Source organism: Sander vitreus, chromosome 11, assembly GCF_031162955.1.
Source record: "Sander vitreus isolate 19-12246 chromosome 11, sanVit1, whole genome shotgun sequence".
Lineage (NCBI taxonomy): Eukaryota > Metazoa > Chordata > Actinopteri > Perciformes > Percidae > Sander > Sander vitreus.
Window position 1 is genome coordinate 15,986,983 of NC_135865.1, and position 17,518 is coordinate 16,004,500.

A 17,518-nucleotide genomic window follows, 5' to 3' on the forward strand; every position below is an offset into this window, starting at 1 on the left:
TTCACACTTTATTTAACTTGCCGCTTTATATCACTGTCACATGCCTACAGTGGATTGGGGATTTGGCAACAGAGAGCTCTAAGCTAACAGCGCACTCTATAGATCTGATAAATGCCTGGTGAGGTGACGAAGTGCTACCTCTGAGCGACTGTGCTGAGCCACGAGCAAGAGCTGCCATCAGCCAGTTAAGACACATTGTGATAAAGATATGCACAGCTGGAGCAGAATGGCAGTGTTTAGAGCCAGAATCAGTCGGCTTGTCAGGAGTGGTGCTGGAGTGTGTGCAGTAATTTCTTCCCCTGAGTAAAGGTGAAGAGCAGTTTTCAGTAGGAGCTGTGTGGTGACTGTCAGCTCCACTGATCACAGGAGACTTCCCCTCATCTCCTCTGGCACCCTGACTGCTCACCTTGACAGCGCTCTCACTGCCTTCCTCTTTAAAATCCTGGAATTTCATTACTTCCGCCATAATGAAGCCCTTCTCAAAGTCGGTGTGGATCTTCCCCGCAGCCTGTGGAGCCTTAGTTCCTTTCTGTCACGAGGAAGGAAAAGAGAGGACAAATGAATTGTTTGGAGAAGATGGATTACAGCATGCGAGCGACATGGTGTTTGATAGGGTGATAGCGTTGTGAGCATCACTCGGAGGTGTTTTCAGTCGGGGTATTCTTGCCTCGGTCCTGATTTCTGGACAGCTTTCCACTCGGCTGTGCCCTGCTAGGGCAGTCTGGATACCGATAAGGACCCAGCACTGCTATCAATGCCTTCTGATTCCCATTCCGTGGTGGTATTGATTTCTGTCCAAGCAATCTTGCCTCATTGTGGGTCGCTGCTCGGCTCTCTGGTCATGATAGCAAGAAGACCCAGTGTTGCAGTGAGAGGCCAGGGTGGTATAGGCCTCATTGCTTTAGGCCTTACTATTTTGGCACAGCAGAGTTTGGTCACTGAAATTCATTTCAAACCTTCAATAATGTAAAAATGTCTTTGAATGATGATTTTATCTCCAAAACATTAATTTAGAGGTGCCCCTAAAGCTATTTCAGATGTCAATTCACAAAACACCAAATAACAATTTAATAGCTTTATAAATTCTTTGTACCTTGAAGACTCTTTAAAACTCTATAAGACACACAAATGGTGACTGATAAAATGTGCAATTTATATGCACTGAAATAATGCAAGGCGGAAATGACAAATGACCCAAATAAGTGACGTGGCTGCTGTGTATCATTATGACTCCTGCCTGTCGACCTGCTCGCTCTCTCTCTCTCTGCTCTGCAGCTCTGTGCTCAGGAACTGTTGAACAGTTTTAATTATGTATATAATCAGGTTGGGGTCAACATATTTCATGCCAAAAGAATGATGCGTATTTAATGACTCTAATACATTACCATCTCTTTGCAATCTCATTGACGGAGTGCTTGTGAGTTTAACTACCATTAATCAGCATCAAGGTTTGTCTATCTGGAGAAAAATAGATTAAGGGAGGGATTTTTTTTTCTTCATATGGAGCATTACAAGAGATCCACATTGTCCTAGTTAAGAGCTATGCAGAGCAGGCTGATAGATAATGGTCACCTCGAGGCTGCCTAATAAAGCATGTTAAAGGACTTAGGAACACGACATTACTGAGTGTAGTTTTTACAATGCAAGATGTATTGGCTTAATATAGTTACTCACTGATGCTTACCTGACTAAATGCCCCTCAAACACAATCAAGGCTGGCTGTAATCAGTTATGTCGACGAGGACAAGCGTGTTTTTGAGGATGCCTTTGAAGTGTTTCACGACTTTTTTGTAAATAGCGAGGACATCAGTCATGCTGAGACGAGTGTGTGCATAAACCCGGTGATGTCACCTGACTAAAATGTAATGTGTCCTGTGTAAAAAAAGAAAAGAAAAAGGAAGTGAGCTCACCTTCCCCTCTGGCCTGTACAGTCTGAGAAGCCATCTTAAAAACATTTACCAAATGGTTTCTGTTAACAAACTTGCGTGGACCTGTTTCATATAATTTGCAACATTACATTTAATATTCATATAATTCAAATAATAATCAAATTAGTCTATTTGAAGGGTGTTGTTTCTTACATTGAAGTTTCATATTCATGTGAAGTACAGCACTAAATAATTATCTGATCCAGTCAGTGGCAAAAGAATACAGACAATTTGCTGCACAGAAATACAATTTGCATTTCTGATCAAAATATGAATATTTTTCAGCATGGGGCGTCCTGTTGGCAGGAGATCTGAGGCTAATACTGTATAACTTTGATGTCCTGTGTTCATATCTGACCAGAAGGGGTTTGTTTCTCTCACTTTTTTAACTTCCTGTTTCTCTTCTTCGTAAACAAAGTCATAAAAACAACACCCTGAAATAATCTTTAAAAAAGAAAACACAGTATGGGTTAATGAGTCTGTATTTTGTTACGTTTTGCAACATAACACCAAAATATCAGATGATGTGATGAATTCCTATATTGTCACTACATATTGACTCTAAACCTGAAACATAAACACAGTTTGGCAGTTTGGCAACATAGAGATCTGTTATTCATATTTTGACCTTCCAACACCAAAATACTGGAAATGTCTTACGATATAATAGCTGGAAATGAAGTTTAACACATGTCAAAAGGGATTTATAGTGAAACAAATTTATTTTTGCCTTGTGCTTTGTTTTAGTATCAAATCCCTGGATCTATAGTTGGTGTTCAGACTCAGAGCTCATATTCCAGCTAGTGTTGTCCCGCCGTGTTTACCTCAGAGGTGGGGCGCCTTTATACATCAATCTATTTTGCACTTCAGGAAAATGAAATGAAATTGTCTACAGTAAAATGTTTGATTTGGTGGTGATTATCTAGTTTATAATAAACCGGATGCTTGTTCTTAAAAGTTCTTTACTTTTGAAGAGAATAACAAGAAAACAGGTAGAGAGCTCAAAAAGATCTATTGGCTTTTTAAACATCTTGTAAAAACGGTTGTGTCCTGTCGAAGATATATGATGCCCAACACAAAAACAGCTTCTCTTGCCCTGTAAGTTAAAACGTAATGTCAATTTTAGAGAATTTAAAAGCAGTATCTGCAACGATAACCCACTGCTTTTCTCTCATTGCTGCTTCTAAATAAACGTAGTTTGTAGCAGCCTATTCAACAAAGAAATTGCACAGACACAACCTGGAGAATTTCCTGATTATTTGCTATTCAAATGTGAAAGCTGAAGTAGTTCACAGTCAGGAAATAAAACCTTAATGATCTGCTTGGCAAGAAGTTCTTTGAATAGATGTCATTGTGGAAAATTGCAATGTTTTTTGAAAATGGTCATCCAAGTTATGATTATGGGATTGAAAGTAAAAAGTGAAAAGTTTGATTTCAAATGGATGATTACGTACGACAGGATACAACCCAAATCTTTAGTTTTCAAAAAGTTTCAAAAAGTGTTTTTTAATGCCTACATTAACCTATAATGTGTAACTCCTGACCAGTGAAATACCATATTATATCTGCCCTCTATCCCTCTTTTTTCTCAAGAAAAAAAACATATTTCTTTACACAGTACCAGCATGCAAAGCCAACATCTGTATTGATGTAAATCCTGTGATCCCGTTGCACAAAGCTCTTGGCCGGCCGGGCTCAGTAAACTGAAACACACAGGGAGGAGGAGCCCCCTGCAAGGCCCACAAACAGTCGAATGAAAAGCGGCATCAATTTTGGCACAGACAACCTCCGTCACACAGATTAGGCAGGCACAATGCACAGGCTCCTTATCTCCAGCGGCAGGAGGAGGGCAGGCAGATCTGCACAGGATGGAAACATTCTCATGGACGTAATGGGCAAAATCAATTGTTGCCCTCCTCAATCAATGTAGCCCCCACTTTCACTGTTCAGCAGCTCACCAGTAATTGAAGTTATCCTTGGCCTGTAATGACTAGCTAAAGCACAACCATGACAAAGTTGAAAGTGTGTGATATCAGTGAGGGTGCCAGCAGGGTGGAACGTGGGACACTGTGTGTGTGTGTGTGTGTGTGTGTGTGTGTGTGTGTGTGTGTGTGTGTGTGTGTACAGCAGGCAGCAGACTCTTACCCGAATGGTCCATGCACGGACCTCATCTGGTCCAGCAGTGAAGAAGTACTCCAGCAGCAGGGCTGCGTAGCCTGCCTTGATGATTTTGCTCAGGGCGCTGGTGGAAAGAAATTTCAGTTTAAATCGAGGGGTCTGAACTGTTTAAGTATTATTTATTGTCACTGATGCCGAGACAAAGTTCACTTCAGTGGCAAGGCCCCATTCATTTCAATATATACTCATTAATGAATAAGATGGGTCACTTTGTTTCACATAAGACATTCAACTCTCCAATGGTTTCTTTGATTAATTAGAAAGCTTGTAGACTCATTTAGAAATTTTAAGAATTCAACCCGATGCCTCGTTCTGCACCAAGAGAAAAAAAAAAACATCTGCTGTCACAATTTTTCTCTCCATAGAGGTTTTCACACGAGAACAATACACCCAAAATGCCCAAGTTATAATTATACCTACAGATGACAGATGACAGTTAAAAACTTAATTTAGAGGAAAACCCTTTGACTGAGTTGTTCAGTAAGAAGAGGAATCCTTTGCTTTATAATGGTAATTACTCTGCCATTTATTATTCTATCAGCACATGCAATTAAAGGAGTGCATGGAGGACACAGCTGATAATAAAGTGTGGGGAGACTGAATGCTAATTAACCTCTGCGTCTTGTGCTCTGTGCAGTGCTGCTGCCTCTCCTCTTCACTCTTGTCCTGTAGCTGGCTCTCCAGGGCGCTGCTGAAGGGGATGACCATGGCTCCAGGGTCATGACTGTCCACCCACTCCTTGATTTTCACCAACCTGGTAAAAATCAGCAGCCACAAAACCAGTTGGAGGACTTGATTAACATGAAAGTATTTGTTATCTGCTGGTATATTCATATTCATGAGAGCAGCTGAACAAACGAGTGTTTGCAGGAGACTGCAGTCCAAAGGTGGCATTTCTTTTTCTTTTTTTAAGATTATTTTTTGGGCATTTTAGGCCCTTATTTGTATAGAACAGCTTAGACTTGAAAGGGGAGAGAGAGGGGGAATGACATGCAGCAAAGGGCCGCAGGTCAGAGCCGAACCCGCGGCCGCCACGTCGAGGAGCGAACCTCCACATATAGGCGCCACCAGGTGAGCTACCCAGGCGCCCCAAAGGTGACATATCTTATAAGGATTTTGACTTTGTTTTCATAAAAGTTTTCAACTAAACATTTTCACTTGACATGTGCTTATACGAAAGGGCATAGATCCACAAAGATGATTTTGTATGTGGTAAAGAAATGGACTGGAAATGTGAAAAATGAAACATGATTTGAGAAAATACTTGAAAAAAAGTTGATTTGTATTAATGAATAAGATTAAAAGGATTTCATTACAAATTAAGTATTGTAAGACAATACTTAACTAATTGTAAGAGGACCATGCCTCATGTTTTAGAAGCTGATCATATCTTTTGTATGAAAAATAATCTGCAAAGTAACTGTAGCTGTAAAATAAATGTATTGCAGTAAAAAGTACAACATTTCCCTCTGAAACTTATGGAGTAGAAATATCAAGTAGAACAAAATGGAAATTCTAATACCTCAGAATTGTACTTAAGTACTGTAATTGAGTACATGTACTAGTAACTTTCCATCCAGTTCATAGCTTTTGCTTAATATTTACTATAACAGACAAACAGTTTATTCACCCCAGCTAAACATGTACCATAATGCCATGAAGGAGAAGAAAAAAATAACCGTTAAGTGTCTCCTTACTCATAAATGCCTTTGTCATTCTCTTTACCACCTGAGTGTTTTCTTTCTTATTGTCTTCCAGTGCAGCAGGACACCTGACATTGCAGGACAAAGATATCCTCACACTTAATGGTAACTCTCAGTCAGGACAATACAAGGGGGTTAGGGCAATTATGAGATTAGAACCACAAGCTCTAAGGCTGGGATTGGACAGGTCTCCAAAAACAGCATCACAGAAATCCATTTTCACACGGCGGCCCTGACAGAGCTCCTAGGCTGGATTGATTCTAAGGGGTCCCTGTCATTATCTGTAATGCTAGTTTCCTGTTTAAAGCCCATAAGAATCAAAGACTGGGAGGGACCGACCACCTCAATACCACATCTATTCCAATAACAATGTCACTGCTTTATCACCTACAGCACCATATCACTGCCCCAATGAGTATCAATATACAATATATGACAGGGAGAGCCCAGTTTTTGCTTTGATTGGACAAGCTAGAATAACACTACAGGGTAAATTCGAAATGCCTCATATGCTACTTTGTCTGTTCAGATGCACATCTATTAAGAGCAGTAACCTAATATTTCCATGTGGAGCTGACATTTGACTGCCACTGCAATAAGGTAGTCGCCAATGTCTCACCAATAAAAAACAGAAAAATAAAACACATTTAGTCAAAGCCAAAAAAGCTGATAAAGGAGATGGCGGGCGCTCCAATAGGGGAAAAAAATACAATCTGAGATAATAACAGCTGTAGTTTGTCACTTTTAGCAGCACAGCTGTCTATTTGGTGGCACGTTATTTGCATTCCTCAGGTATTGCGTACTCTACAGGCGGCTGAATAATGATTCACAAATCACTCTCTCCACACCAGTCAAGGGCTGTGATCCTTTGAATAGACCATTGTACCTGAGACTGTAATTGGTGAAGACTTGACAGAGCTGAGCCAAGCCAGCCAAGTAACAAAAAGGCTCTTGGTAGAAGGCTGAGGGGTGATTTTAATAATGCGAAGGCGAGACAGAGAACGTGAGCTGCAAATGAGCATGGGGGTCTCTGGGTCCTTGCACTGAGTGACACAGGACCAGACAAACACCTTGCCACAAGAACATGAAACTCCCCCTTCCCTCAATTCCAGAAACAACGTAGTGTCAATTAAGAGCTTTGATGCTCCGTCAACATGGCTCCCAAAACCGATTCTGTCAACTTCACCGCTGTCTACTGATGCCACTTTGCAATTTGTATTTATGTTCTTTCCAATTATTTGTGTGAAATTGTATGTGAATGTGTAAATTTGGAAATGTTTATGTAAAACATGCTGCAGATGTTGTTTTTTTTTTTTTTTTATCTTTCAGGCATTCAAGAAATTCTAAATCATAAAGGTCTTCATGTAAATCTGTATTTCAGAGAAAATCAAAGTGTTGACAAGAATCATGTTTTCTATACATCAAGGACTGTTAACAGTTAAATCCGCACAATGGCATAGTATCAGTATCTCCTCTCTTGAAAATTGACTTTTTAATGCAGCATCCTCATGTTTGAAAATTGGAAATACTCTATGTGGATTTGTGAACTTCCATAATATAAATAATATATTTGTTCATGTAAAACATTTAGAAGGGTTTTACAAGTCTAAGCTACAAAAAGAAAAAGAATTCCAGTGAGCGAGATTGTGTGTGTGTGTGTGTGTGTGTGTGTGTGTGTGTGTGTGTGTGTGTGTGTGTGTGTGTGTCTTGTCAGTCTCCCATTATGAACCAGCACTGAGTGCCATCTCTCACTGCTCGCTAATAGAAAGATTCAGCACTTTCTGGTCTTGATATCCCTCTCTGAACAAATGATGCCTGAAATTTTTATTCTTTTTATAATGGAATTCCAATGGCCTTTGCTGCAAACCAAGTGGAAATTTTTGCATATCAAGTGGGAAAAATTAAATGTTAACCACGTTTTAATGTGATTAAGGGTGACAGGGACATTATTTCTGCTAATCATTCACCAGCTTGAAGGCTCAAACAAAGCTAAGGAACAAGCCATGTTTGTGCTCTTCCTGCTGCTCTCGATTCAAAGAGAAAAATAGTTCTCTAATCAAACTTTTGCAAATCTAAAACATTTTTTTGTTTGTTTATGTTAACTGATAAAAAACAAGGCACTATATACTATCTTACACCTAGATAAATATGCCATATTTGTTCTAAGCTTAAGATTTGATGCATGTTGTATTTACAATACATCCAATTTAAAGCACAATGTAAAATGAAGGTAAAAAAACAAAAACAATTGGAGCTTCCACAACAGGCTGGCTCTGAATGGAGATGTCCCGCAGGGGGCCACCCTCTGGGGCTAGTCTATTTGTCTTTTTGTGTGGGAATCCTAAGGGGGGAATAATTCCTGTGTTTCTCCATGCCTGGGGCTTCCCTGTGCTTTGTCACAGCTTTGATCTGCTTAAAAGGCTCTGGAGGGGAAAACAATGGGAGTTTCTAAAGTACAGGGGCAGCTACCTGAGACAATGACTTGGACCTGTGTCTGACATACATTCATACAGGTTGGCTTTATTAGCAGTGCTTAGCCAGGTAAGCCTATAAAAGGTGGGCCATCACCTCCAGTTTGAGTGCTCCTTTCAAATGCAATTGAATGCTGACGGAACTAGAGAATAATCCACTACCTGCATTCACCACAGCTTCATCACTGACACACCCAACCTGGTGAGTGATGAAGGGATCAGCGACAGGCGTCTGGGCAGGCAGGTTTAGATAATTTAAGAACACTGGCCAGGTGTGCCCAGTTACTGCAATGGCACCTCAGCTGCACACAGTACCAAGGCAAAGGGCGCTGGGGCCGCCCCAACCAGCCATATGTGTTACTGGCTTCTGCTGGCTTATATGCCAGGCACAGACTCATCAAGTCATAAACCTGGGGTCCTTTCTGTTTTGCTGGTCCCCAGTTGCAGGGACGAGCATCCTAGAGAGTTAGGATGCTGCGCAACACAGCGCATACAAACCGCCTCCTTTTTCCTTCCTCTGTGAAGGGAGACAGATATGAGAGGTATGAGCTCATGGTGGCTTTTGAGGCTTGGAAGTTGGGGGCTCTGTGGGAAGCTTTTCATCCTCCCAGCGGTGAGCTCCTGAGCAACAAGAGTGCAGACGCTCTCTGCTCCCTATGGCCATGGCTGGATTGAAAGGCATTACACATCAGTCTCTGAGAAGGAGATCTCTCACACACACACACACACACACACACACACACACACACACACACACACACACACACACACACACACACACACACACACACACACACACACACACACACACACACAAAATCTCCAATATTGTGAACTTCTTTCAGCCTTCAAAGCAATCACACAGGCTGGAGGAAACAGAACCCAGCGCAGGCACAATGGGAGCAGCCTTAATTAAGAGCATCATCTCACATCATATCTTAAACAAACCTCGAGGCTGTGCTGGTAACAAGCTTTTTTGAAGAACTTTTTCTTTGATAACTACACCCATTAAATTTTTTAAAGACAAGACTTGTGACTTTAAATGTTTGCACATGATAGATAAAACTCTAAAAACCCATCTCCCCTAGTTTACGATGGTTGTTGAGAACACATTATCAAAGCTATGGCCTTGTTTAAGGGTATTTGTGAGAGGGGGGTGACAAAAAGGCAAACATTTGAAATTCAAACAGTAACCCAAAGGAGTACATTCAAAATCACCCAAAATAATTCTCTATATGGGGTATCCATGCTGTCATTCACAGCAGTTGACTGGGCGAGAGAAAATAAGGGGGCTGGGGTAGAGTGGGGGGAGTCATCAAGATGTGACAATCGTGACAAGAGCAGGCAAAGTGTAGCGCCGAAGAACACCACACGGATTTCTCCATCTCTTTTTTTCCCCCAGGATGACAGCTTAATGTCTACCACATGCAATATTTATTCTCATCGTGTGTCAGACTGTCTAGCTGTCCTAGGGAGTACAAAGAATGCCACTTATTAGAATAAAAGCAGAAGGAAGGTAATCAAGGGCATATGTAACATCAGCCAATCATGTCCCCTTCCAATCCCACATATTTTTTTCCTCCCCCATTCATAACATTTCAACAATAATCCTGATAATAAGCATTTAGGAGCTGTATGTGGCAACACTAAATTCATTTATTTGTCTCATTAGAGCTGCCGAGACCGCAGGCAACTCACTGTGGGATGTGTGTTCAGGCTTAACCTTATCACAATGATAATAAAAAGCACAGCTCAACAAAGCCAAAGCTATCAAAATGTATCATTAGACAGACTTGAAACTCACAGACATTTCTTTTTATGTCTGCAATGCCAAACATTGGCTTTGCAGGAAAACAATTCCCAGGGCGCCTTCAGAAGAAAGCGTACATGTTGTACTGCTACAGAGGTGTCTACATACAGTACACGAACTGCAGGAGATTCACTCAGCATTAGCGTACTTGGCTTAGGCATGATAAATGAGGGGAAAGTGACAATCGCTATTGCATTTTGGAGAGCAAACTGATTTCTTGCAGGGTCGTTAAAGAACAAACAAGAACAGTAAATGTCTCTTTTAGTCTTAAGTTTAGGGTCTGTCTCATTAGCTACAACAACAGCGCTGTGTCATCCCCACCAGGACACAACAAAGACAACGGGCTGACATGTCAACAGTGTCCTTTCATTACCTGGACTAGGGACAGTCAATAACCAGGCAAACTGGACCAACAGGACTTTATTAGCACCATCTGTTATAGTTTTACTATATAGCCTCTCCTGTTGTTTTCTCCCATTGAAAGCTAGCTAAAGGCATCCATTAGGACTGACTGTGGGTAGTAGGGTACACATCTTACCATGGGAAAGTGTTTTTCAGGATCCCACACGATAAATGGATTGTGCACAAAAATAAAAAAAGGAGCAAGTGATTGTGTATCTCCCTCACAGCTTTGAAAAAGGAACTCTAACTCCCCAGATAGTAGTTCCTAAAAACTTGTATGGAGTCAGTGGTTTTGCACTCAATAAAGTTTCAGTTGTGTTTATGGGAATTATGGTTTGGAGTAGCTGAAGTCGACTGCAGAGACAGCTTTCATGGAGTGGCTTCCAGTGAATCATAATAGTCTCCCCCCCCCATCTCAGTTTTTCTTCGGTCTCTGAATCTTGACGGGTACTCACAAATGGCTGGCTGTTTGTCAAAAATGATCACACAAAAAAGAAAATGCATTTTTAAGTTATTACTTGGCTTCTTCAAAACCAAAAAAATGCATATAACAAAATACAAGGCAACACTAAAGCTGAGCAGATGAAGGATTTACATGATCTGTTTGGAGAAGGCTTGAGGGGGAAATAGGTACTGTATGAGCTCTCAAGACAACTGACATGCTGTCAGGGCTTCCTTTACTTTAATTGTCAAAGCGCCTCCTACAGTGTGGCCGGGTTGGCTCAGTGGGTAGAGCAGGTGCACATAAACATAGAGATTTATGCCTCGCTGCAGAGGTCCAGGGTTCAAATCCGACCTGTGACGATTTCCTGCATATCTTCCCCCTTTCTCAACTAGCTGTCCTATCCATTAAAAGCAGAAAAGCCCAAAAAAATAATCTTAAAAAAAAAAAGCTCCTCCTACAGGCCAACTAGAGTATCAGACTCAGCAAAGGCATTTTCTTCTCCTTTTTATTATAGCACCAAAGATGTCAGCTTGTGTTTTCACTGCATTAGTCACTGCAGTGAGACTTCACCAGAGGTTTAGGATTACGCTGATGTTATTCCATATTTTTCTTATTGTCAAAAATCCCTATGAAAACGGATCACAAATATATAGTTTGATTCTTTAAATATGCTTAATGATTTCCTGAAATGGCTGGGCACTGTAGTTTTTAGCAACCATAACTCAAGCAAGAGTACACAGTGCATTTGTTGTTGTATGTATTCATTGATAGGCTACACATTTTGTCTGCTAGTGAGTATTTACGACAGTGAATGTGGGATTGATCCAAAATAAACTAGAGTGTTCGATGTTCATTGTAACAAAGGAACATGTCACTCAGTGCAACGGTGTGGCTCATCAAAGTGTTTTTAATAGTGGAGCTCTATGGCACAGAGGAATAAGACGCAGCAGGCTTTGGCTACACAGGCAATACTTTATAATAGTTTGGTTTTTCATTATTGGTTTTAAAGGAGGGAAGGGATGAAAATGGATAAATATCATCACACAGCAATCAGAATATGCAAAACAAAAGAACACAAGGCAGCTCCACGTAAGAGCATACATGAAAAAAATTCATATTTTTAAAAATGGAGCACTAAAGACAAAATGTTGGGTTAGGGTCTTTTCTCATGAGATTTCTTGACAATAAGGAAAAATACAGAATATGTATTGCCAACTGTATCTTCTAACCTATGAGTAAAGTAGACCGGGCTTGAGACAGGGTCTTGCTTAACAACACCTTAACATGAACCAAGCCTTTTTCCAGAGATCAAACCGGACAAGGACTTGTTGATCACAAGTCTCCTGAAGTGGCGAGACACACTGATTGTTGTCCAGACACAAGCTGTCTTTTCAACATCATAGTCTGAAATGGCTGAGAGTACACGCATGGCATGTGATTTTCTGAATTACACCATGTCAGACAAATATGTGGGGAATTAATTATGAAAGATCAATCTATGCCTTTGTGGCAGGAAAGAAAAAGATAATTAAAAAGGCTGACTGGAAGAGCAGCTGTGGCATGTAACTATTTCAGTTGTGGTTTCCCAAACATAAAGACAGAGGTACCTAATGTAAGACACACACAAATAATGTTCAAAGAGATGAAGTATTCAATACGTAAAAAGGAGTGCAATAATAAGACTCAAGGAACATCTATACAGACTAAAGAAAGAAACACACACACGCACACACACACACGCGCACACACACACACACACACACACACACACACACACACACGCACACACACACACGCGCACACACACACACACACACACACACACACTCTTAATAAAAGCTCCAAGCAATGGTACCCTGCAGTTCTTACACTCACCAGGAGAACCCACACGGCAGAGGCACTCACAGACAGGTCACGCTGGCTGGTTTCTTTAAAGGTCAACTCATCTACTTAAGAGGCACCAATTTACTTTAATGCACATTGTCCAAAAGAATAAGGAAAAAAAATAGAAAAAGAAATGACAAGAAAGAAACACATCACAGCATATCTGGATTATTCTCAACTGTGTTTTTTTACCATTCCAAAATGTGACTGCTCTTAGTTCTCTGAGGAGGATTGAATAAATATCTGATATCAAACATATTAAAAGAAATAAAGACTGATAAAGATGACGAGACCACAAGCTTGTAAAATAAACAATAACTTAACTGACAAGTGAAAACACGCTAACACTGGGCAGGCTGCAGCCACCACATCATCAACAGTGCTCTAATGACTCTCTAACACACAAACTATGTGGCACAGAGAAAAAGTCTTCCAGGCAGCTCACTGACGCCGAGGAAAGAGGAGAAAGCCTCTTGATAGACTCTTGTAGATGCCATTCCCTATCACGCAATGCCTCTCAGTCATAAACACATGACAAATGCGGCCTTAATCATTTTTTACGAGCGGGGATGTGCAGGGGGCAGTGCATGGTTTGAGGGGAGAGGGGCGCGGTGAGCAGCAGGCGGCCCCCTCTGCACAGAGGAGAGGGTTGTGTGGTAAAGTCTCCTCTGGAACATCACTCGGCCAGCGAACCTTTGATCTCCACACCGCAATTACGCCAGCATCCAAATGAGCATGGAGTCGCCTCTGAAACAGACTTCAAACATGCACATGTACGCATTCTCATACACATACACTGTATAGGATTGGAGCCATGTGCTCCTCTCAACAGTAAATGATGTACTGTCTCCAGCAGAGAACCTGGGGATGAAAGGAGGCCTTGCTCCTCGTCTGATCCCTCCATTAATGATGCCTTGCTAAAGCTAATACTGTGTATTCCTGTCTAAACAAGGGCAGCTTGGTATGTGGTTCCCACACTCCAAACAGGATGATCTTAGTTAACATTGGACTGTTTATAGAGGCTCAAAAAGTTTGATAGAACTACTGTATTCTACCATGTGAGACAAAAAGCAAAGCATTACTGCAATAATCAATTTTGTGTACCTGCAATTAAGTGTCTGTAATAATGAAATCAATTAACTTACATACATTCAACCCATAAAATAATGTTCGGTGGAGCATGCTGCTAAAATTATTAACATAAACATAAAGCCTGAGTGGCAGCATGCACTGAACAAAACACTGAGAATATAAAAGAGTACTTGAAAAAAACCTGTGAAATGGCCTGAATGGATGTCCTGAGAGACACGGATGAGATTGGCTTGTTTGCCTCATTCAAGGATTCGCCCTCTTTTCCTCCACACATTAAAGCTGAGATTGCAGTTTGTCTTGCTGTTTGCTTTGAATAGTCCTTAACCGTATCATCATCTCAACTGTGCTGGTGGAAAAACACGGGAGCATGGCGACAGCCAAATGGCAGTCTGGCGTCTCTGCTGCAGACTAGCTGCCATTAGGGCTGAGAGCAGCATTTATTGTACAATTAGAGCCAGCTAGATCTACCTGTAATCATCTCCATACAGGTGTGAGCCCCTCTCTGGACAAGGGAAGTGACTCATCACTTGTCAAACATCAACATTTTGATGTCAGCATTGTTCATCGTGGCGCCCTCAGGACACCTGAGCACTACTGTTTGGCTGCTTAAAATGCTGAAGATTTATTGCGTTTGACATAGTTAAAAAAAAAGGCACACACACGCAACATGAAAAAAAAACCTCTTCCTACTACTGATGACAGATGTTCCACATGCTATGAATCATTTGATTTATGAGTTCTCTTCCCCCTCCTTCTGTCTGACACTCATAATTTCATGTCAGGAACATTTTAACAAACAGTCATAGGTAAACAACTTCACTTGTAATACAACGCTGCCAAGCAAAGCACTAAAAACAAATTTTGTACAAACTGACACCATAAGCCTAGAGGGCAATTGGAAAAGTGCCATAGCAATCCACAAGTTAGTGTTATTGACAAAATGGTTGTGGTGTGGAAAAGTAGCCCATTCAGATATAATGGATGTCTAACAGCAACCTTCTAGATATGCTCTCCCTGTGGCCACATTGTGACAACATTACTATACAAAGTGTTTTTGACAGAGCTGAAAAAAAAACAACGAAGAAGTATATTTAGTGCATTTACGGTCATCCTCAGTAAGTTCACATTATTAATATTCTTGCACGTACAAAGTAAAAAGTGCATATGTCATTTTTCTTCAGTTGTTATTGTGATGTGTGGGAATTGTATGGCTGTAAAGTGATGCTGGTAAAACTACTTGAGCAACAACATGTACAGACAAAACCAAATGTTTGGAGCGAAACATTTTTACATAGTATAATATTCCACCAGTGTTATCCTTATGATTTATTGGCTCTCTCCAGATGATATTAATTCCTTGTTTGGCTTTGAATGTTTGTTTTTAGTCCTTTAAAAAAAATATGACAAATTTGGATGGAAAATGGGGACCATATATGTGTATGTCCTTGTATGTGCTTAATGAAGTGCAGAGTCTGGTTGGGGTTTGCAGAGCTGGATGTTGTATTAGAGCTTACTTAGTGCCACCTCCAGGCAGATCCTCTCACAAAGATACGAGTGTTTCTGTCAGCAGGAGACCGCAGTCAGTGGATCAGCGAGGCCAACTCACACTCACTTCTCACACTCTAGCACACGCATACGCAGACGCATGCACACACAAGTTTTATAGCTGAAATGCAGATTCAATCAAAGTTAGTAGAAATCAATGTAACTCTGTACATAAGTAGAAGGAAAGCTCTTTGGTGATGATTAATAAGTGCAATGAGTCGGCTCCCACCTTTCTTCGAAGCACTTACCATTTGTTCTTTTTCCTGATGTAGTCTTTCTCAGAGAGGTTAACGAGGTAAATCATTGGTTTGGATGTCAAAAACAAGTATTTGTTCAACACTTCGATCTGTGACAAAGACAGAAAGGGCAAGTACTGAGAATCCAAACTTTCCAAAGTAGCCTTTGAAAACAGCACAGACAGAGTGAAGCCAAATCAAATTAGGGTCTGGTGTATAGGCGCTGTGGGGAGTGACTATAAAGCCTCTAAATTAAGATCAGCACGGCCAGATGTCATTAGCTTGTACAAAAGTAATGTCAAAATACAACCAACAAAAGACTGCATAATATTAACTTGTGATTTGCACAAATGGAAAAAAAGAGGAGGAAACAGCAGTTGTACTTTTAGGTCAAATGAAAAGATTACCAAGATAAATCACATTAATAAATTTGACTGTAACATCAAAGGCTTACCTCCTTGTCATTCCAATCGTGATAGTAGCGGACGTGTTTCTTTTTATCCATTACCCAGCTCTTGATTTTGCACATAACGTCCTGTTTGGGGTTTAAAGAGAATGAACAAGAAGCCATTAAAGGAGATGAAAAAGAATATAAACCCAGCAGGGTATGGGGTAATTATTTCCTAAATGCATGGCATCCTGATGCCAAAATGAACAATGGCTGTGCTCGCATTCAAGCAGGAGTGGCCTGGCTTTGACAGAGATGGCATGCACAGGGCCCCCTTCCCTCCTTTAAATCATGACAAAATGCCTTCTGGGGTGTCTCGCTTAAAGTCGCAGTTTTGAACATCAATATTCCATCGGGACTGTTTAATGAAAAGAAAAGAGAGAGGAAACTGAATTGGAAACTAATTGGAACTTGGTTAGTTAGGTGTAAATTATTGGTCCTTCCTCAGGCACTTTGCAGAATGTAGTTATATACTGAATAAGCACTAGTGAGGTACAGAACTAATCATTCACTGTTTCCTCTGGAGAAAATATTGAGCATTTCCAGCTATGTATGCAACATTCATTGCTGAGGTACTTGTGGGTTGAGACCACAGGCAAGACTGGGTCTTGACAGGATCTGGAAGCGGAAAAGGGTGGGAAAATGGGAGGGAGGTAGTTATAAAATTTGTAATAAAGAAATTGAGCCTATTATTGTTTATCCAGCCCCAAAGAAATTAGCGGAACACATTCTTTTTGTTCCTGTCAACTTGACCTCCCCCTTCGTATAAAAACTCCCCCACCCCCTGCAACACTCCCCTACCTCCTTTTCCCTCCCCAAACCCTTGCAGCACTTCACAATCACACTCCCTTTTGAAAGAACTGAGGAAAAAAATCCTGCCAGAGCCTCAATTACACAATGGCAGAAAAAGCTCCACACACTGACCCCCAGCCAGCTGCATTCACTCTCTGCACATCTCTCTCCACAGGAATTCTAAAGGCCTTTTAGTCAGGCAGCCAGAGTGCAGCCAGCGGGATAGAGCGCAGGAAGAGCTGCATACACTCCGCCCGCGCCGTCCCAAGTCTTCACAGAGAGATTAATCATCTGTGAAATGGAAACAGCAAACGGCCAGTGACACAGGCTGAACCCGCTCCAGGTTTCCCTCATCAGCTCGCAGCCGCCGTGCAGCGCTCCTCTAACAGGCAGGTGTTAATAAAAGGCATATAGGTCCCACAGGGGTCAAACACATATGCCTGCCACCATGAAGCGCCGCTGGTGGGCCGGCTTCTTATTATTGTTTTGTAAGGATAGGGATTTTGAGGATTCACACGAACAAAAGCAATGAAACATTGTTCTTGTAAACACAGCACCGGAAAAAATTATTTAAATCTTTATAA

At 41.1% G+C, this 17,518-nt stretch overlaps 1 protein-coding gene across 1 annotated transcript in view; it reads right to left on the bottom strand.

Moving 5' to 3' along the window:
• Window positions 1-17,518, bottom strand: part of LOC144525253 (obg-like ATPase 1) — a 46,602-nt gene that overhangs the window by 2,003 nt on the left and 27,081 nt on the right. The window contains exons 6-10 of the mRNA XM_078261906.1: window positions 16,149-16,229; window positions 15,707-15,804; window positions 4,720-4,860; window positions 4,074-4,170; window positions 407-529 (exon numbers count right to left, since the gene is read on the bottom strand). Coding sequence (XP_078118032.1) covers window positions 407-529; window positions 4,074-4,170; window positions 4,720-4,860; window positions 15,707-15,804; window positions 16,149-16,229 — 540 coding nt within the window. The remainder of the gene's footprint in view (window positions 1-406; window positions 530-4,073; window positions 4,171-4,719; window positions 4,861-15,706; window positions 15,805-16,148; window positions 16,230-17,518) is intronic.